This window comes from Archocentrus centrarchus, chromosome 21 (genome assembly GCF_007364275.1).
Source record: "Archocentrus centrarchus isolate MPI-CPG fArcCen1 chromosome 21, fArcCen1, whole genome shotgun sequence".
NCBI classification, from domain to species: Eukaryota; Metazoa; Chordata; class Actinopteri; order Cichliformes; family Cichlidae; genus Archocentrus; species Archocentrus centrarchus.
In genome coordinates this window covers 35,115,354-35,138,679 of record NC_044366.1, presented here as the reverse complement: position 1 = coordinate 35,138,679, position 23,326 = coordinate 35,115,354, and the positions used below count along the sequence as shown (strand labels likewise).

General features: G+C 40.9%; 1 protein-coding gene across 3 annotated transcripts in view; it reads right to left on the bottom strand.

Annotated features, from left to right (window-relative positions):
• dgkg (diacylglycerol kinase, gamma) overlaps nucleotides 1–23,326 on the bottom strand; it is a 157,304-nt gene that overhangs the window by 16,506 nt on the left and 117,472 nt on the right. For all 3 annotated transcript variants that reach the window (XM_030757799.1, XM_030757797.1, XM_030757798.1), the window contains one exon: nucleotides 16,956–17,157. In XM_030757799.1, the coding sequence (XP_030613659.1) occupies nucleotides 16,956–17,157 (202 nt within the window). The remainder of the gene's footprint in view (nucleotides 1–16,955; nucleotides 17,158–23,326) is intronic.

Here is a 23,326-nt window from a genome sequence, read left to right as displayed (position 1 = left end):
AATAAATATAAAATAGCCTTTAATTGAAGCCTAAGATACATTTATATGAAACAAAATTAGAAAGATGGCGATACAAACTGAAATGTGAAGCTAGCTGTATTCCACATTTTGCAAACAAATGTCACTATTGGCATTTTTGTGAGGATCAGCTCAGGATATTTTCTCATATTTAGCAGTAAACAGCCCACTTCAGGCACATCATGAAGGCTGGCTAATGATCCACCAGCATATGACACCATGTCACATCCACATGATGTCAGGTAAGACCTATGAAAGCTCAGGGTTGCAGTGCTTCTCTGAATCAGGATGTAGCTTTGTTGTGAGTCACTTGATTAGGGAGAATTTTTTCTGGAATTTTTTAGATCTCCCTCCAGCCTGTTGAAGAGGACAAGGAGACTTGCTTTTCAGAATTCTCCGAAGTGTTTCTTAACCATGCAGCCTAAGGTTGTTCAGTTGTAGAGCTGTTACTTAATGAATCTGCAATGTTTTCTAGGTAGGATTTTAAAAATATAGGCGAGAGGTTGAGTCATCAAATCTATAAAAAAAAACTGTTTGCCCAAATAACTTCCAAGAACTTACTATTAAAAAAGTAAGGGCTGCTGTTACACTGAACCAGACTTTCATGTAATCACAGCATCAGATAGCTGAATGAAGAGAGTGTTTGGGTACTGCTGGAGGCTTGAAAGTTCCTTCAAATGAGTCATTTTGATGGTTCCTTTCAGAGTCAATCAGACCTTAAAGTGTTTAAGAAATCTACAAAAACTCCATGATTCCTGATGGCTCATCTCTCTTGCTGCCACAGTGGCTTACAAATCTTGATGAGTAAAAATGAGTCCACAGGGCCTCTTAGCATCTTTTCAGCAAAAACCTCAAGGGACTCAAAGATTTAATAAAACCACAATTAAAAAAAAATAAAACAGTTCTTCTTTTGTTTTCTTGGAAAATTACTTCACGGCAAAGAGGAAAATAGAGCAGTCCAAGGTTGCATAACTCCATCAAGACTTAAAATGATCTCCCCTCCATGCATGAATTGAGTACCTGGTTGAGTCCACCTGATATCTGGACTAATCTGTAATATTTTTATTAATATCTAGATGATGCTTCACAATTTATTTATTTCAGTTTGATATGCAGTGCGAAAATAAAGGCATGAAATAAAATATCAGCAAGCCTTACTGCTGGTAAAATTCTGATGCAAATCATTACAATCATTAGCTTTTGCATATTACTGCAACCAACCAACCAACCAACCAAGCGGCCCATTACATAACCTCCTTGATAAATGTAATGCTGGAAAAGTGAGGGTGCTACAAATGTGATATAACAGTACTATGTTTTGAAAAGAAATGCCAGCAGGGACTGAGCAGCCTCTCATCACTGGACATAAAATGTCTGAGTGAAATTTTCAGCCAGACCTCATGTGAACATTTGCTATCATACATTTGGCCCTGAATATAAGATGACCCGATCATCATTTAAACAGGAATAAATAATACATGTAAATACCGACTCTCCTAAATAGTTTTGACTTTTTATTTTTGTTAACATTAAGAAACTCATCATCTTTGTTTTCATTTGAATGATGAGCTATTTATCAGAACCCTTCAATTAGAAACTGAGAGATGATTTACAGCTTCCTTTCTGAAATAGCTGCAGCTTTCATTTTGCATCAGCTAGAGGTGTTGAGCTATAATTACAGGCAGGCATATTTGTGTATCCTTCCTCCGCCCACTTGCTCTCCTTCTCTCCTTCCCTCACCCGCCGACCTGTTATTGTCTCAGGGTGGTCAGAGTCATGGCAGATGGTCAAGAGGAACTGCAGCTCACCTTGCCAGACCCAGCAGAGGTAAAGGTGCAGGGGAGAGCACTTGGCCATCTGACAAAGAACACTATGTTACTATGGGCCAGTACAAAAATACATACACACAGCCTGCTACTGAATCCCTGCCTGGACATGTGAGCACCCAGATGGTGAAAGTTCACATTTCAGTCTCAGTTTTGTCCAGATACAAACAATCATGAGAATATTTTCCAGATGGGAGAGAAACAAGCGTGGGAAAGAACACATTATATTCCTCTTCATTTTTAATACGCTTATAGAAATGTGCCATGTTTTCCATTCCCAGAAGAATGAAAGCGATTGGCCTTATTTAGAAGTTGTCGTTTATTAACTTTGAGTGAATCTATCACTGAGAGGTCATCCACTCTCCCCCCATACACGGAGCAGCTCTGCAGCTTCATACAGGACCTATTTCCAGCCACACAGACTGGTGGGGGTGTATCAAAGTAATTACACTCTGCTGTTTCTGTTATGTGAGAACACAACAATACGCAGTGTACATGTGATCGTCCTAAAATAGCCTCCTTTGTGGTGTGTCACAGCTGGATTCCTGTTGTGCAGCGTGGGTGGGGTGGGAGATGGGGCGGTGGGACTGTGGGCCATGGGAAGCAGGGAAAGAAGAGCGAGAGAAGCCAAGGTGAGGGGAGGGAGAGTACCCTGGTGTGAAGGGTGGATGAAGAGAGGATGGACACAACGTCAGACAAATGGGGAAAGAAAACAAATGATTCATGAACGGAAGGCAGAACATACCTGAACTAGCAGGTTTCTAAAACACCAGCAGCAGCAGCAGCAACATCCTGTCACTGTTGAGCTAATTATATGAAAACTGCTAAAACTTTGTCATTGAATAAGGATTTACATTACATTACCAATGACTCATCGGGCAAGGTGCTTTCCAACACTAAAACTATTACACCCACAAGGCACATTTTCTGTGAGGTGTGAGTTTCAACCTTGACAGTCTATTGTTTCAAGGTAAATACAGGGTGCCAACAGCTAGTTTAGCCCCTGTGGTGACTAGGCATAAAGAGTTTGACTATCTCATTCAATAATCTGAGTGAAGAACTGCAATTTGAGACTTTTTTATTAACCTGTTCAAATAATAATTTTTTTGTGAGAAGCTGCTGGAGTCACGCAGATATGCACAAGGTGTCCTTAGGTACAGAGTTGATCCACCCGCTGCTGCAATATTAGATGCCGAGAGCAAACAGTTCTGTTTTAAACAGAGGCCCATAAATCATGAATGTTATGGTCATTTGGGACTTTTAATGATTTCTTTGAACTGTTCTTTTCCCAGGGTGGAATGGTTGCATCGCATACATCTTTAATGACTTACAAACAAGATTCGTATGCACAAGTTTACATTTATTTTTGAGTTTCTTTAATCCACACAGGGTCAAAAGTGTACATGCAAGCTCAAATATAACATACATCCCCACAAAGATTTAGTTTGCTTGTATTCCATCTCTCTCCATTTCTGCATTTCAGTACTCAGTTCATCACACTCCATCATACTAGCACACGGAGTGTTCAGTAATTACGAGGAGTTTTTACTCAAGGTTATTGGGATTCCATGACCTGGCAATGAAGCTCATTCTTTGCTGCCCTGTAGCCAGCCAGCTCCTCACCTCTGCTGCAGCAGGCCTCCCAATGTTAAGAGGAGAGGCAAGGCCACAATCAGGATCATCAGCTGGTCACTTTAATCACCTCTGACCAGCTGACATCATTTTTGCTGGACCTGGTCCTGAGACTACCAGAACCAAAGCATCATCTGGTGTCACTGCCCAGCCTTCCTCCCTCACCATCACTGCTGTCTGGCCTTAAGAGAAGCTGCTGCCTGGCCCATCTGAGGATCCACTGTCTGGCCCTTTAGAGCAGGGGTGCCCACACTTTTTCAGCTTGCGAGCTACTAGCAAAGCTAGCGCATGCGTAGGGTAGTAACGAAATGGATGGATGATAGTTTATAATCCATTTTCTACTTCTTTTAATGCCGTGCGATCTACATTTTTTTCCCCAACTTCATTGGGAGTTCCGTGCGATCTACCTGCACTCCTCTTGCGATCGACCAGTAGATCGCATTCGACGTATTGGGCACCCCTGATTTAAAGGAATATGCCACCTTGCTTCTGCCAGCTCCCTCTTCTAAAAGGAAGCAGGGCTTCACACCACAGCTCAGTCCTGCTTCCCCGCCTGGACCTTGCACTGACACCAGGCCCCTGCCAGAGCCCGCCTCTCTGCCCACGTCTGCACTTGCTGTGCCCCCTGTGCCTACCTCTGCCATGAGTAAGCTCTACCTGAGCAGGCTAGCTAAGAGACTCTGTTTGCTGTTTCAGAACTGGCTAGCCAAGAGGTTCTGTTTGCTGTTCCTGAGCTGGCTAACTCTCAGTAACACGAACCAGCCAACCCTGGGTAATCAGAGTGACTAGAGCTGGCCAGCTCTGAGTCCCCTGAGTTGGCAAACCCAAAGATTGTGGCTACTAAGCCTGCTAATCCTGTGTGGCCTGTGCAGCCTCAGCCCAAGGAGACTCTGTGCCCTTCACAGCCCCAGCCTAAGAATCCAGTGCATCCAGTGGCTCCTGCACAGCCCTAGTCTCCAGAGCCAGAACCTGAGGGGCTTGTGCAACTTGAAAATGAGCAGCCAGAAACTGAACCAGAGGGTTCTGTGCTGCCTGAGCCTGTGTGTCCCAGGTTGCCTAAGCAGGTCCTAGTGCAGCCAGAGGCCGAGTGATCACGCTTATGAACCCAATGCCTGGAGCCACTAGATCCTGAGCCAGAGGACACAGAGGCCAACCTATCCTTTTGCCCCTTAGTTCAGTCACCAGATGAACTCCTCTCTCCTCATCGATCATTGACCACCAGCCAGGCCACCTGATGGGTCCTGCTTCATTTGTAACTGTCAGGGGTCTCCTCCCAAGACTACAGAGGGGTCCCTGTTTTTTGCTGTATTTTGTTTTTTTAATTCTGGTCCCAGTGATCCAAGTGTTCCAGCAGTTTCCAGCTCATGGCAGGCTTGAACCTCGGTTGTTCCTGGGGTGACAGTTTGTTCCATTAAGGCCCAATATACAATTATTTTGTAAATCATGAAAAGAACAAAGAAAAGAACAAAATGTGGTTTGTAAGGATACACAAAAATGTGCCTGAAGTCGTCATGGTCCTGGGCCGTGCGCCCAGCATTTTGTGTTTAGCTCTGCTTAGGTTCTGTTTTCACTGAGTGCTCCGTTATGTTCCCAGTTTGTTTCGGTTTTGTTTATTCATCTTAGTTCCTGTCCTGTTATTAGTTATTGCTATTTACACACTGATTCCTTGTTCCCTTTGTTCCCGTCTCCCCTGTGTCTCTGTGTTCTAGTGGCTGTCCTGTCCCTCTGTCATGTCTCTGCTCTCATGTGTTTTGTTGTCTTTCCTGTGCGGTGTGAAGTCTGCATTTCTGTCTCTGTCTAGATGTTTCCTGTTTTACTTTGACAGTCCCTTGTGCTTTGTGTTTAGTTTTGCGTCCCCTTGTCTCATTTGTTTAATTACATTCAGCTGTACCCCTCAGCCGTGACCTGCTCCCTGATTACCTAGTGTGTGTATTTAAGTCTGTGTCTGTTCCTTGTCATGTCGTTGTTGATGATCCCTCTGCTGTGTGTGTCTCCCCATTTCATGTTTCCCTTAGTTTTGTTTCTGGCACCTGTCCAGCCCCAGTTTAGTGCGCTTATTGTTTCCTGTTTCATTTGCTAAATAAAATCACATTTAAGTTTACGTTGCCTTTTTTGGGGTCCACCTTTACCTGCCTGCCACAGCTCGCCATGAGTGCTGCTAAACCAAGTTCAAACCTATAATATCATATTGGATTATAGCACCAATTATACATGTTGGCCATTAATAAATCATAGCTCATTCACAATCCGTGTGATGCTATAGAAGTGGTGAACTCAGGGACTACCAGAAACAAAATATAAACAATTAATGGCATCTAGTACCACGGTTATGTACCCTCCCCTCTACGCTCCAACAATTAGAAATTGTCACATAATGGAAACCAGGCAACCCGATAGTGGGAATTCTTACATGTGCTCAATGACATCAAGCGGCCATTTATAGTTTGACTCACAGACTTTCAGACCTTTCCTGTACGTCAGACCGTCCTTTATTTCCTGCCTTCCTGTATTATTCTGGTCTACTAAAGCAATAAAACCTAATAAACCTTATTTATTTGTTATTTTTTAATTACTGGGTAATCATTTTACTAGATGTCACATTTACAACATTAGTTGATGACATGGGACATCCTCTGGCTATTACACTGAGTGGAGCAAAGTGGGCATGTGATAGATACTGCAGCTCCTGAGTAATCAGTAAAATAGTTTAGTTACTTTCTCAGTCAACTATACATTCTATAAGGATTATTTTATCTGAGTGGCTTTACTTTTAATGTTAAAATATAGTGCATTCACTGTTCGCACAGTTTCAGTTCCTGTCATGAGAAGATTGCGTGCCACATGCACTTTATTTTTATGCATCCTTTTCAGTGCAATTGGCAGCAGGAAGCTGAGGAAATTTGATCCAGCAGCACAAAGGAAATAAACAGGGGAGGGTGGAGATGGTGCAGAGATAAAAGTTGAGGAGGAGCGTGGTGATGTCCTTCCTACATGAATCTTGTTTCTGTCAGCAGCTCCTCCTCCTCCTCCTCCTCACCGTGTTCTCCTCTGCTTCTCTGATTTATCCATCTTCACTCAGCTGACAGGAATGAATCTCAGACAGGCTGAATTTTACTCTCCACTACAACAGAAAACTTAAGCTGGACGTCTACTCTAATATTTTATGTCCTCTTTAAAGGAGAGAAATTTATACCTTGATGTCAAAACAGCAGCTACACTCAAAGTTGAGCTAGGGACAGAAAGAGGCACATTATAAGATTACAGCTGTAATCCCCTAATTACACTTGGTGCTTATTTTATTTGGGTTAGTCGTGTTGCTTGTGGGTGGTGATGTGGTCCTTACAAAAGTATAATCTATCTCAACTGAGTTTGTAAATGGGTACCTGACCTGGGGCTGAATTTTTGTGGTATATTGAATCTAAGTGTGAAGTGCTTTTTTTTTTTTTTATTACTTTACAGTAAAGAGATTGTCAGAAACAAAGGGAGAAAGAAACTGAAATGGTCTCAACTGAGTGTGAGGCAGAGGCTGCAGGGCTCACAGTTGATGCCTTAACTGTAAAACACGTTTTAACAGTTCTCACACGTTTAAGAAAAGTCACTACAGAGCTGTGAGCCGAGACAAAAGGGCGAAATTTATGCTGGGAAGTCTGAACAAAAATTTATCTCAGGGAAAAATGTTTTGCTCTTAAGGCTTTAAAATTCCAAATCACAAGCAAAGAAGAAAAGGCCCATCACAGACACGAGCTAGCTAAAACTTATTTATGTCTGCTTTGAATAAGTGGTCCAAGAAGTAACTTGGTGTGAATAAATATGGAATACACACTTCAGGAGTCAAATTTTTGCAATCAGAAAAATACATTTTAATATTCCATAGTAGACCTTTTTCAACATTAACAACTGTCTAGCAATGCTTAAATGGGACCTATTGTGCATCATTCTAACTCCATATTTTTATTCTTGCACTCTGCTAGAATAGCTTTGAATGGTTTGTGGTTCAGAATACTCCCTTTTCTCTTGTACTGGGCCTTGGCCCTCAGTTCATCCACTGTCTGAAATAAGCTGTTTTGCCTGCCTTCTCCCTCCAGTTAAGCTTACTTTTAAGCAGTAGGCAGATTACACTTCTGCGCTCACAGCCATCACACAAGAGCACAAAACACTTTCTAAAATGAAGAGCATTCTGAAGCCTGAGCGTTTTGGCTTGTACACAGTGACTTCAATATTTAAAAACAGCATATCACATGCTAATTTTTTTCTTTCTTTCCCTTGACCTCTGTCGAGTCATCCCACTTAGTGCTGCTGTTCCTAGTGTTTTTCTCTGGGCTTCCTCATGCCTTTGGATTTTGTTACTGTCACTGTTACTTGTTCATTTCAAGCTATAAATGCTCATTTTTATGTTCAACCTCCATCTACCGCATCCTGCATTTGGGTCCTCAAACTACCACCACAGTCTGCAGAGCTCAGTCTGATAACGTGGTGATTAATACAGACCTAAGTGCCTGAGATGACCATATTACAAATATCCACTTTAACTGACATCATAGCGATCTAAGATCTAAACGTGTCTGGCACACAGTGTTTAAAGCAACTTGAAGTCTGACCTTTGGCTCACAGGGAACTCTTGCACATACATTGAACTTATTAAGCAACTCAAATGAGTATTATTTATTATTGGTGTATTATACATATAACCAGAGAGACTGGGTCTGTGTGTCTGGCTCTGTTGTCATTTCTGTCCCTGTAGAACAAAGACCAGAGCAACAAAAACAGTGAATCAGAGGACTGAAGTTTCATCACTGAGGTCAGAAGTGCCCAGGGCTTCTTTCATTCTCTCTGGATAACCCCGGCTGATTGCATTATCTACAGCAAATGGGTTTAAAAGCTTTAGTTTATTGTGCCACAGAAAACAACTGCCATAAACATTTAATAGTATGATAAACAAGCAGGCAAGTATAGACAGCGACAGAGGAGGCATACTGCAGCGCACACACACACACGCACACACACACACACACACACACACACACACACACACACACACACACACACACACACACACACACACACACACACACGCGCGTGATTTATAGGCACAGAGAAACAGAAACTGCAGACCCAGCACAGAGTTTCTCTCTGGAACTAGAGCACTCCTGCATCCAAACAGCATTAGCAGGAGGGTCTAACTTAATAAGGGTTAAATCCCTTGGGACAGCTCTGGAAAGCAGAGATTCCATTAGAAAGGTGCCAACATGCTCAATGTGAATGAAATCACAAAGAAATAAACATGTTTTGCTAAAAGCTGCAATGGTAGGTGAAGCTAGTGAGTGACACAAACTTTCCATTCAACACTCAAATGCAAATGCATGCACCTATGGGCACATTTATCTGACTTCAGGTCTTAAACAAAAGAGCAATCCATGTGTACTGTAATGCAGAAAAAACAAACAAACAAACAAAGTTATACTGTATGTGATCTTGGTAACAGGACATGTCTACATGTTATTACTGTGTTACAGAAGTGCTGACTCAGCTCACTTTTATATTTATTGTATTAGCTTGTGGTTGAAATAGATCATCTACAGCTGTATGGAATTAAGGAAACCAAAGTGTCATGTTAGAAAGGGTTAAAGTTAGCAATCACTGAGTTGCCCTTAATGAATTCATTATAAATATTAATCCTGCATTCCAACTCAACATCAAATTAGACCTCCCTTCTGACTCCAGCAACAATTAAAATGAACTGTTTCTTATTTGTTTTTTTCCTGGTCGCTCTGTGTAATGAGATAAGAAAAAAAAGTGAGGACAGTTACCTCTTTGGTAAGAGGATTGTGGCATGGATTTAGGTCAAGAGTTAAAACCAAGTTGAGGATTTACCACACAAGTTGAGTGCTCTTGCACTTACAGTGGTCTGAATGGTTGTAGAGTGTAAAAGTCTTCAGTGCCCTGGGTCTAGAATTACCCGGACATATGGACTGAGCAGTCCTGTGGAGCCCATGTGTTTGGGCTGAACTGAGAGAGGGCAGGTTACCTGAAAACTACAATTAGTTAATCATTAAAAAAATGCAATTACATCACAAACCTGTTGTCATAAAAACAAGCCCTCAGTCCCTGGTATTAAGCACCTTTAGGCTGCAGGAACCTTATCATAGGTCTTCAAATCTTGTTTTCATCCTTTTTACCTCCAGCTTCTATTTACCAGCACAAGAGGAAACTCAGTGACATAAATGTATAGTGATTCATTTAGACATTGTTACAGCACTGGCAAGCAGCATATTTTTTTAAAAAGCGCTGCAAGCCATCTTATTTGTTAGATAATTCCATTAAAATGCTCCAAAATGAACCAACACACACACACACACACACACACACACACACACACACACACAGAAACACAATGGAGAGCTCCAGTTCAGTGACTCAAATTAGCAGAGGTAAGGGCTAGCAGACTGTTACCTGCTATCAGCTACAGCTGCCTTTCTTCAGATCAAAGTAGGAATGCCTCCAAATCCAGTGCACAGATGGAAGAGTTATTAAATGACTGGTTTAACCTTATTCAAATGATCTACAGCAGTCAACTGGCGGCCCGTGGGCCACATTCGGCTTGCCAGAGATTTCCATCCGGCCTCCCGACTATTACTGAAATCAAGACTAGCCTAGTGAGGAGGTAAATATATTAAGAGTTCAGACACAAAAGCCACTAAATGCAACCTCTGTCAAAAATAAGATAAGGATATTATGGAATCCTTTTCACACGTACTATACGCCAATCAATCGTGTCGCATCATAACCCGTTAAATACCTGTCCCTGACTAGTCTGAATTATCAAAAGCCTCAAATGCCACTTCCCACTGCCCACAAAAGCCTCCATGTCCGTAGAACCAATCAGAGTGCAAGATCGGACCGTGTAACTTCACGTATTTTACAACACTGTGCTCACTGAGGAGCCGGCTTTTGTTGGTGGTGATCAGATTCACCCATTCACACCCATTCATACGAGCACTTCCATGATTAAGTAAGCTAAGTGCTTTTACTGTCTAACAGTCACACGCATTCACACTCCAACGCTTGCGTCAGAGAGCAACTTAAGGTTCAGTATCTTGCCCAAGGATACTTTGGCATGCAGCTCGGAGCAGCCAGGAATCGAATTGTCGACCTTCCGATCAGTGGGTGACCTGCTCTAACTCCTGAGCTACAGCTACCCCGAGTAGTGAGTACCTCAGGCAGCAAAACCCTAGAAAGAAGAGGAGAAAGAACAGCAACCATCATGGAAGGACAGGTTTCTGCATGGCATGTACCACCAGCAGATAGAAGAAGTGGCAGAGGCACTAATCATGGCAGCACAGGAACAAGCTCTAAGCACAAGCTTGATAGAGGCTGGGGTCTACCACACAAGGCAAGACCCCAGCTGTATGCTGTGCAGAGATCCCCCTGAGATGATCCAGCACATAACAGCAGGGTGCAAGATGCTAGTAGGCAGGGCATACATAACCAAGTTGCTGGCATAGTATACAGGAACATCTGTGCTGAGTATGACCTGGAAGTCCTGAGGTCAAAATGGGTTTTGCCCCACAGGTGGTCAAGAATGACAGAGCGAAAAATAGAGAAGAGAAGAACCAGAGAGGATGTGGAAGGTGAAGGTAACATTAGTCCCCGTGGTAATTGGAACAGTGACCCCCAAACTGGGAGAATGGCTCCAACAGATTCCAGGAACGATATCCAAGATCTCTGTCCAGAAAAGGGCAATACTGGGAACAGCTAAGATACTGTGCAGAACCCTCACACACACACACACACACACACACACACACACACACACACACACACACACACACACACACACACACACACACACACACACACGTATTTAGGATTTACTTAAAAGTGAGATGAGAGCAAAGACTGCATTAACAAACTGCTTTAGTTTCAGCTATGAATGCATAAAATTCACTCTTCATAATTTCTTCCTCCTTCAGTTTCTAGCTTTTCTCTTGTTTTTTGAACTCTATCCTTCAGTGTAGCACTGAGATCTCCATGGAAACAAGGTTTAGTTCAGTCAGCAGAGATGTGGAGACTTATGTGAAAGAGACAGAAGTGGGATGGATGCAGAAAACCTTGGTGAAAGCATAGAGTGGGTTATTTTCTATTGTTTGTGGTCATCGAGAGGAGGCTCTAACTGCTACTGTCCTCCTGGAGACTGGCCATATACAAAGTTATCCAGAAAGAAGAGAACAGTTAAATCAATCTCAGCCTGATTAACAGACAGATTACCACATTTAAAGTATAACTTTATGTATTGGCCATTAAGCCTGAGGCATTTTTTTCTACCCGAACAGTAACATCAAATTCAGTCAGTAGCAGCTCCACAGCTGTGCGTGGGTGTACACATCCCTAATGACATGATGTGAATATTAATGTGGTCTGAACATGATGAGTAAAACATTTGTTGGTATTATGCTGTCTGTGATTGCCTGTTAAGGAAAAAATTGTGAAAATTATTTGTAGTTACTTAGCAATTATTGTACACAGTAAGCTGCCTCACTTTACATTTGGCAACATAAATCTTGGGTTATGGTCAGGTAATCATGAACTAATGAGCGACTACTGAGTGTCTCCTCCTTTGATAATCTCTGTCACCATGTGGCCATTGTTTTGGTTTTTGGAAGCCAGAAATGACCATATTTAGGCAAACGGCTGGAATGCTAAGTTGCCAGCTTACATTAGCAAGCTTGGTTAGCAATCTGCATCCATAAACTGTACGGGTGCAATACACTGATGCACGTTTCTGCTAATTAGTTCTGAGTAACAGATTAATAAAATAATAGAATTTCATTCAACAAAAGTGGAGCACAAATGTCCTGGAAGCTCTGTGTAACACAGCAGTGATCCATATGGCACCAAGAGCAAAAATATGGTGGAGAGGTCCGATTCAGTTACTCTGATTCAAAATATTATTTTGTACAGCACCAAAAATATGATTTTTACTGCAGTGAAGCTGGGCATTTAATAATGCCGTTTATGGGGATTGTCTCTTTTTTAAGCCAGCATCATGTGGCCGTTAGAGGAACTGCAGTTTTTGGCACATCATGTTGGCTTCTCTTATTTAACTGCAGAGGTTGCTGCTTGTAAATCATACATACTTATTTCAAGAAATTTGAAATAAAAGACATTTCTGTACAATTTCAGTGTATTTATATGTCTTTAATTAAACATTTAACAATGAGCATGCCTAAATTTGTGTGGAGCTGAATGGGCTTTGTTTAACCTCCAGCTTGTAAGTCCCCAAGCTCAAAATCATCATGGCTGCACTGAAGAATAGGTAAACCTGTGCCAGACCCAAAGCAGTGGTTACACAGTTTTGAAGGCTTTGTTGTACTGATGATGAAACTGACCTTGGCGCAGCAGCAAAAAACTCTTCTCAGGAAACACTCCATGCAAGCTGAAATGTCATTATCCAGATTCTCTAATAGCCACAGCTTCAAACATGGAAGCATTAATGAATGAACTGGTCTTTCTTAGGAAGCAGATGATGTGCAGGCACGTGAACAGCAGTGTGAATTCAAAAACAAAACAAAACATCATACAATTCAAAATACCGGCTCAGGCACTTAAGATTATATTTTAAAACACATGTAATGTCAACATACAATTTTAGTATGAATTATGAATCAGCTGCTGCTGCACATCAAGCAGGGTCACTAATCTCACACATCGTTATACCCACTTATGTGCATTAAGGAGCTCGGTCGCAATCACAGTAAGAGTACAAAAGTCTACAGTGAACAATTACCCCAACACACACACACACACACACACACATTTTTGGCCTCTGAGGATAGTTTCCATCTTCAGAGAAGGTGAAAAAACAAACAAACAAAATAAAAAAACCTCATGCTGCTACGGCTTAAAGTTAGAGGAGGGGCTGCTTTAATCAACAATCGGAAAATCTAAGTCATGATTGGTTCTGACCAGTCTCTTCATCATGTGTGCTGTTGGTGTCTTTTGGAGCATTTTTAAAGGAATTATCTGACGAATCATTTAGTTTGCTGTCCAGACTGTCAAAGAAGTGCTTCCGTTTGGTGATCTCTACGTCCATCTTGTCTTGGTCACTTTATAATCTTGAATAAGCCAGAAGGAGAAAGTGGAAGTTCAACATCAGGACATTTGTTTTCTCAAAAAAGTAAAGTAAGCTGGGAGCCAGTGATTTCTGCATTTAGAAGAGATGTTGCTATTTTGGTAACTAATCTGCAGATAATACTGCCTGTACCTGTTCATTAATGATCATTGTCAGCTTCATCAATATTCCACACTCACATCTTGAACTCGGCAAACACAAAAGACGACAGAAGAGTAAATCGTGCCTTTATGTGTGCTGACTCAACAGTGATGATATTAGTGATGAGAAACATTAAGAACAATTCCCTGAAAGCAGTGCAGAATGAATGAGAGTCTCACTGCAATATGTTCCAATACATGCTGAATTGTTACCTGGTGGCTGAGTTTTGTGTGTTTCCTTTGCATTAATAAAGACATTTCAACCAAGAATAATGGTACAAATTGGTTCAGAAAAATTCACCAGGATGAAAGACAAAAAAGCTTCTGACTCTCAAATTGTCTCTCTCTGGTTTTCCTGAGGGAAAATCCCTTAATCATAGTGTCACCCATAATAATAATAATAATAATAATAATAATAATAATATCTTGTCTGTACATACTCCCTCTATACAGCTTTCTTCTCTCAAACGCGGTGTTGGCGGTCACTCTGGAGCAGTCGTGTATAACAGATGTTTGATGGTTGTCATTGTCCTGAAATGCCAGGAGCCACTGAATAAATAGAATGAATCTGTTTTATGTCTACGATCCTGATAAATGCATTACAGCATCTTTATTTCCTGGCAACTACACAACTACACAGTGCCGCAGTCTGTCAGTGACAGTATTATGACAGTAGCATTATCTGCAAAGTGAAATGCCAGTAATTATGTGCCAGTATCTACACACAGCAGATCTGTCTCCAGAGGTGCGAAGTACTTTAGTAGATTTTTCAGGTATTTGTACTTTATTTGAGTATTTATTTTTCTGACATCTTTTTACTTTTACTCCCTACATTTTTACACAAATATCTGTACTTCCTACTCCTTACATTTTCCAGACAGACTCAATACTTTAGGTTTAATGTCTGAGAGAAGTTTTTATTTCTGGTCACTGCACCTGCAAGCATCAAACGATCTGAACCTAAATGGAGGAACAACAACACATAAGAGACAATTGTACTGGTGTATCCTCCATCACCGGGGCTTATCACATACAAAGAGCTTAAAGAGGGAAACCCATATAATTTATGTATCATTTATAAAGCTATACTCAGGGGTTACAGTGGGCTGGATCAAGTGCAGATGTCCATAAGTTGTGCAGTGTCTTAGCTAGCGCTACTCAAGAGGAGCGAGCATAAAGGGAGTGTGGAAGGTAATTTTAAATGCATAGTTTCTAAATGCTCAACAAATATCAGCAAACACACAAAAGGTGTGCAGTTTGTCACACAGTGTGTCTGCTCATGGTCAGGGTTACAGGTTACATGAAGTGGAGCAGAGATGAGTTTTAATTTAAGCCGATCATGCTGAGAGTCAGTCACTGAGTTCAACATTTATACAACCTGTATGCTGTCAGTATAAAGACAGTATAAACAGTATGCTGTCAGTGCAGGGGATGGAAATCAGCTAAGACAGCTGTGAAATAGCTGTGAAAGCTTTGTGAATTCAGTTCATCCACAGAGAGCAGTAAACCTCAGAGCAGCAGCAGCAGGGCAGCTGATCACAGCCTGCACACCAACCTCATTTACTGGAGCTCACAGTAGAAAGTTATGATTCTTCTCCCCATGCAGAGCCACTACAGCTGATCTTAGGGTTCCTCCACCTTCTGAATCCCACTGTAACCCCTGAGTATCCTCATGTTTGTGTTTAGCTGGAGGCACAGTCACCCTCTACTATGGAGGACTCAGAGAATAGAGCTGATTAAAAAGCATTAAAAAAGTCCTTCTAGAAGCAAATCCTGAAACTTGACTGACATTTAGAACGAATCCGGGCAACTATTTTGAAGTATTTAATACCAGTGTTTAAAGTTTGATTACCTTGCCCCAAAACAGGTTTTAAAACTTTTCTGGAAGTTATCATTTGTGTGTGCGTGTGCGCAGTTTCATAACATTACATCTTCCTTAAAGGGTCAATCCAGCATGCTGACATGAGCAGCATCTCTGCTCATCCCACAAGAGCACTGAACAAAACCTATGCCATGTCTAACTATGATTCAGTAACCCAAGAAAAAGCTTCACCCTTGTTTTGGTTGGTGGGTGCAGTTTAGTAGAAAGGAAAATAGCTCTGATCAGCTGTTCCCAGCAGAGCAGCTGATCTGTATGCCAGCACACCCCAGGTAGTGCCTTGGCTGATAATCTACCTATTAAAAAGCAAACTTATCATACTGTGTGTAGCTTAAGCTGCTTTAACCCCTCTGCAAGCTGCTTTGCAACCCTGCATCGCCCCAGTTCCTCTTTTCATGCTGTGTCTGACTTAATCAGTGTCCTATCTCTTGTCTCTGATGTCCTGCTTTATTCTGTCTGCAGACCCCCCCCCCCCCCCCCCTCTCCTTTTTCCAATGCATTGATGTAGCTGTCAAAGATATAATTTACTGCAGATGGAAATAACAGCCCTCTTTAGACTTCACTGGCACACATGTGTTTGGAGTGAGTTGTCTATTTAAGGCCCCATTTATTTTTAAATTTGTACCTGGAAAAAAAAAAACATCCCAAATTAAGTCCATAGCAGCTCCACAACTGACAATTTTGAGACATTCAAAATATAAACCTTTGATATACAACAAATTTCCTTGTTTCAATCAGTAATGTGAGTTATAAAGGAGTATTTTTTTTTTTTTTAAAGCAGCAAAAATTGACCTTTTTAACTTTCACCTGACAGTAAACAACAACCTCAGAGCAGTGAGTCAGTGATACTGATATTATTTAATCTGTCTGAAAAAAGGGTAACTCAAACAAATTGTATGCAACAGAATACAATTTGTAACCTGTTAGTACTGTCAAGCTGCCTCTTCACTGAATATGTCATGTTCTCTCTCCAAGAGTCAGCCTTGGAGCCAAAGGTTGTTTAGTTTGCCTTCACAGTTGTGGTGATATTAGTGAGAGAATCTGAAGATATTTCGCAGGTGAATCACACGCAGCAAGAGGTCAGGGCAGCAAGAGGAAGCTGGCTAAACATTCTGTCACAGGTTTTTGTCTTTTTTTGTATGATAGTGCCTACCTTTATGCTCAAGTTTATGAAACTAGAATCTTTTAAATGATTTTCCTTCTGACTGTAGAGAAGCATATCACCACTTGCTTTCAACAGCTTCTGGGAGTAGTATTCCTGAATTTGAGCTCTTTTCTTCTTTCATCACCTCCTTTAGAAGCTGCATCCTCCTTCACATCCTCTGACTCACCTTGCATGCAAAACTTGAGCTCCTTGGCGTCTGTGACGGTACTGGCCGGCATCCTGTCAGGAACCTTCTTGCTCATGCGGTTGTAGTTCCTTCTCTTCTTGGTCTCACCCCACAGGTTGGAGCCACCATGCATACTGGGAATGTTGAGCACAGCGATGCCTTCTAAGGATGTGTTGCTGAGGTCCAAGATGATCCCATCGCACTGAGGATGCAACAAAGGACACAATGAATTTAAAAAAAAGCTGAAAAGATTTTATGTAATGCTCTGCTTATGACTCTTGGATGCAGAAGTGTAATTATTCAGCTTTAGTCCCCTGTATTTACACCTGTAATTAAACTGTAGAATGACTGACACAATGGTATCTATTAATATGCAATGCAGCCCTATACCAACAACCATCCATAATGCATTGCGTATATCTATGCAGAGATATACTAATGATGCTACACCTGGAAATATATCTTGTGTTTCATGTGTTTCACTGTCAAATGGTAATTAATCTCTTGAGGGAGAGATTTCTCAACACCTTAACAAGTTACATAGTAGCCATCAGGATAAAATCATATCTTAAAGATATCATAGTACTTTATTATCTTAACAGAGCACTTTGCTCTCAGACTGCAGGATTATTTTTGGTTCAGAGAGATTTTAAAAGTAGAATGGGAGGCAGAGACTTCAGCTTTCAGGCCCGTCTACTATAGAACCAGCTCCCAGTTTGGATTCGGGAGACACACACCCTCTCTACTTTTAAGATTAGACTTAAAACTTTCCTTTTTGATAAAGCTTATAGTTGAACCATTCATTATTTATACTGCAATAGGCTTAGACTGCACGGGGGGCTTCCCATCATGCACTAAGCATGTCTTCTTCACTCATCTCTTTTCACTCTCTGTGTTTGTCCATCACATCTGCATTTAATCATTAGGAATTATTAAACTCTGCTCTTTCTCCTTTAGTTTGCCTTTTGTCTTCTTTTTCTCCTCAATCCAACTGCAGATGGCTGCCCCTCCCTGAGCCTGGTTCTGCTGAAGGTTTCTTCATGGTAAAAGGGAGTTTTTCCTTCTCACAGTCGCCAAGTGCTTGTTTATAGGGGGTCGTTTGATTGTTGGGTTTTCTCTGTATTATTTTATGGTCTTTACCCTTCAGTATAAAGCACTTTGAAGTGACTGTTGTTGTGAATTGGTATTATATATAAATAAAATGAACTGAACCGAATAAATAAAGTGTTTTATTTGAAGCAGCTTTAGATGAGTGCACACAATTAGCATGTGAAGCACAGTGACTGAATAGGTAACAGATGCTTTAACGTACAGGCCTCAGTGTGTAAAAGAACAAGAGAGTGAGCCACATATTGGGTTGTTATGACTACGAGATTTATTCTGTCTTGATGCATCACATGGACAATAGCCAAGTGTACAGTTGTGTGAAGCAGCAATAAAACACAATAAGTTGGCCTACTGTCTATACACACTGAGAGCCATTAACAGATAGAAAGCAATTCCATTTGGCACTCTGGAGCCTCACTCTGATTTATATTGTATCTAACATCATCTGGATTCAGTAAATAATTCACCCCATGTCAACAACACATTGCTGTGACTCAGCAAGCACAGCTGATTAGTGCTGAGTCAAAGCAGCCACACATGCCGGACTTCACTGCGAGCCTATGGCATCCAAACGAAACATAAATGAGCTATCACCTAGCGTGTGTGTGAAAAACTGTGGCGTACATGTGGAACATGACATGTGTGTACATGCACAGTGACAAACACACCGATGCGCGCAGAAACAACATAACCAACTGTAAATCACTTCACTTATTATGAATAATATTCACAGGTGTTTAAAATCTTTAGAAGATATAATCGCACTGAATGGCTTCACCACAAAGTGTGAGTGCACCTCTTTAAAGATGAGCTGCTCTGTTCATTTCAAGCTCTATATTTTTATTCCTGGACTCTAATAAAGTAGCTTTGCTTTTGCGTGATTCAGAGGCAAACTAAGTACATCTATTGAAGTGCTCAGTTAAGAATCATATACAGGTATTTCTATTACAGGATATGCTTCTAGTTTTCTACATTTCTGAGTCAGTGTCAATGACAATGACCAAGCAACACAGCAACTCTTATCCCGATCAAATCTTGGGCTATTCCTGAAATTGGTCATCACAGACAGCTGTAGAGCTACACAAGGGTCCTTTTCAAAACACCGTGCATTGCAGATCATTAGCAGTGAGTGCCTAATTTAGTTTAGTTTCCAAGTGCACAGCATATTCTCACAGTACAAAGTAAATGTAGTACAGTACATGTGGTTTGATCAAAAACATGGACCAATTTAAGGTTGTCTCCTTGGAGACCTGGACGATTACCTGCGCAGCTGCTATATTTACACTGCTCTCTGGAAGTCCTGCAAGAGTGGAAGTGAGGAGTTCAATAGTGCAGCCTAAAAATAGCAGTTGTGGTGCATGAGAAGATGAGCTTGAAGGTCTGTAGGTCTGTTCCTGTTAAAAGGGAGTTCTACCTGCAGAGTCTTTACCATAGAAAGTGCTTATCGATAACTGCGGTTGTGAACTGGTATCACATAAATAAAATGAAATGAAAAATGAGTTGAATACTATATTCTAGTAGTTGCAGTTCAAACTTTAGCAGATCAAAAAGTGTTCATGAACAAACTCATCACTTGAAGAAGGTGGCTGAGAAAATGCTTTCAGAGCCTTTAAGATTATTTTATTGTAAGCTCAACAATTATAGAAAACAAGCGGTGCCGGGCACAGCAACAAAAATACCTTTCATTTTATGAATGTAAATGGGGTTTCCAATGTTAAATTCAAGTAGCCTGCAAATCCAGAATCTTGACTGGATCGGTTTCACTTTTAAACCAAATTTAAGCATGAATATGCTTTCAATGACTGAACAAAAAATACTACCCCTCAGCCTCCTGGCAGAAGAATCTCCTGGAAGCACAAGATCTAGAAGACATAATTACAGGTCTCAGTAGATCTTAATGGGGTGCATATGAGCCCCAGTGATTTGCAAATGACTGAGTAAAAACCAAGAATAAGAAATGCTAAAATCAGAATAAATACAGACCACTGAGGATGCTGTGACAATATCCTTACGACAGTGTCGTCTGAGATGTTTAGTAGATCCATCTATGGTATGAGACTGAACATGCTAGGTCACATCATTCTTGAGTAATCCGTTCACAAGATATTCAGAAAATTTGACCTCTGACCTTGACTAAGTTACGGCAAAAAATGTACTAGGGTGATCTACGAGTCACTGGCCATCTTTTGTGCAAATTTGGTATGAATTGGACAGGTAGTGTCACTGTAATATTGTTAACAAACAAAAAGACAAACCAAAAAATACCAAAGGCAATACTCCGTGTATGTTTAGATGAAAGAGTTGTTCTGCAACTTGCTGCACAGTCTCAGAAAAACACTTTGAGTGCAGGCTGTTGAAGGCCAACAAGAAATAATTTCTAGGAGGTTATGATACAAGAACAAGCTTTCAATTTCTTAAACAAATCTATTGTTTTTTAACAATGTACCCACAGAGTTGCTGATTATGATTTGAAATCCTTGACGTGCAACTGTGCTGAATAATTCTACTTTAATACAGGAGCTGGGGGTGTACGAAAAGTCATATTAAGCTTACGTGAAAAACGTCACGACATCTAAACTAGACCTCCAACAACTCAGAGTTATTTGTTTCTTGGGTGGATTGTATGTTTTAATAAAACACCTTGACATCCAGCAAAGATTACACCTATAGGAAATTCTAACAAACACTCGGAGATTAGATTTTAGTTGGAATGAGGTGTTTGTGCTGATTTGATGTGTTCGGGTTCCACCAAACGTTCCACTGTGCATTATGGCCAAACATCTCGACTTTGGTGTCCTATGTCCAAAGAACATCACTCCTGAAGTCTTGTGGTGTGTTCAGCTGCAACTTTGCAAAATGAAGCCGTGCTGTTCTGTTTTTTTAGAGAGAAGAGGCTTTCTTCTGGCAACCTTTCCAAACAAGCTATACTTGTTCAGTCTTTTTCTAATTCTACTGTCATGAGCTTAAATAACATTTAACATGCCAACCAAGGCCTGTAGATCTGATATGTAGCTCTTGGGTTTCTTGCAATTTCTGTGAGCACTGTATTGGAGTGAATTTGCTGGGAAGATTATGACAATGTGCTGAATGCTCCAGACCAGCAAACTGCCAAAACCTCTCTGTACACAGAGGTGCTCACTTTTGCTGATGATTCCTGTGAAAGCAGTAAGGGTGTACTTATTTTTTCACAGAAATGCATAGAGTCCTGTGAAAACTCTTTCTCACATGAGTGTATATGATATGCTAGTGTTAACTGGCAACGTGTCAGTTGACACAAAGTTATTTTGCATAGATAGGATTACAGGTGTGCCTTCAAATTTGGGTTGCTGTTTGGTGCACACCAAAAGTCAAAAAAGCAACAGTCCAAGTGCTGTTTAAACCAGACCAAGTTTTTTGTCAGGTGTGATTATATGTAAAGTCTATGCAAAGATAGGACCTAATGCAATTTACATGCTGGGTGACATGAATGGAGACAATTACGTGCCTCAGTGAGCTGAAAATATTTCAAAATTGGCTAAAAATGAGTTTGACACTGTGTGGTATAACACTATCAGCTGAAATTCTCCCTTGTAGCAACCAACAAGCAGAAATGTTACTTAATTCCAGCTAATGGTTGTACTTTAAAGGGAAGTAGCTCTCCAACTGTCTACAATGGACCAATATTTATACAGTAATGTATAAGCTTAATTGTAATGACATTACAAGCTTTCTAGTAATGTCATTAAATAGTCTCCAGGAATAGTTTTCCAGGCTTCTTGCAGGACATTCAAAGCTCTTCTTTATGTTGGCTGCCTTTGGTTCCATTCTCTGTCGAATTGATCCCAATAATGATGCGATCTGGACTCTGGGGAGGCCAGTCCATAACTGAGAGTGTTCTATTGTATTTTTCTATCCAGGTATGATTGTACTGCATTGGCAGTGTGTTTTGGATCATTGTCATGCTGAAAAATGATGGCACTGCCAATCCGATGCTTTCCAGATCGTACTGCAGAGTGGATCAAAGTCAGACGGTACTTTTTTGGATTCATAATTCCATCAATTTTGACAAGCCCCAACGCCACTGGCCTAAAATGCAGCCCCAAACCATGACAGAGACTTCACTGTGTTTTACAGATGGCTGTAGACACTCACTGCTGTACTATTCTCCTTACATGCTGATGATCTTCACTCCATCAGACCTGTTGCCACTGATTTTCAGTCCAGTTCATGTGTAATTTGGCATATCTCAGCCTTTTCTCCCTGTTTCCCTTCCTTAAGAATGGATTCCTGAAAGCTGCCCTTCCACTGAGACCATTTCTGATGAGGCTTCAGTGAACAGCAGATGAATCACCTGATCTCTGAGGTCCCGTGTCAGGTCTTTGCTGGATTTTTTTTCTATTGCTTATGACTTTAAGAGATTGTTCATCTGCTGTAGATAGTTTTTAGGCCTGCCACTTCTTCTTTTGTCATCCACTTGTCCAGTTTCCTCAAGGAAACACTGAACATCATGCCAAGATATCTCACATTTTCAAATAGTTCTTTAGGAATCAACTTCTTGATGCCAAAATACTATTTCATGCCTGTTAAAGTGTGTTATCTTTGATATTTTTCTTAGATTTAATGAAACAATTTGGAACAAATTCTTTCAACAACTTAACAAATTTTTTACTATGTTTTCTGTCATGTTTAATAACAACACTGGTTCGTCCCTTGAGTTAGGCATCTTTTTATGCTTGAATAGTCTTAACATTGAATAGGTCAGTGTTAAGTGGCTTAACAAACAAACAACAACAAAAAACACTCCTATGAAAATGATCAGGTACAAGAATAAACTGAAAAAGAGTTAAAAAGCAGGCAAAGAAACACTTTAGCCTTTCAGAAAGATGATCCAAAAGCCTGGAGGACTGATGCTCAAGAGCACTTTAAAGAAATTATGATAAATTCTGGCTCCTTGGAAGCTAATTATAAAGAAATGAGGGGTGACTCAAAACCTTTGGACAATATTGTAGGTAGTCAAAATGGTCCACAAAGACTGTTTCAGCTGTATCCATGAGGTGATCTGAACACCTCTAACATCTAAACATGATGGTGTTTTTGAATTGTGGAGGGAGGCGCTGGAGCGTGAACCTTGTGGGTTACAGAGCTTGTTTCTATTTATCTGCAGTGCCTTCTGAAAAGGTATGTTTCTCATGTGTTTTCCTGGCGTCTTGCTGTGCTTTAAGCACCCAGGTGACAGATTATGCAGCGCTGTATGACAGAATGAGGCAATCAGTGACTTTATGGTG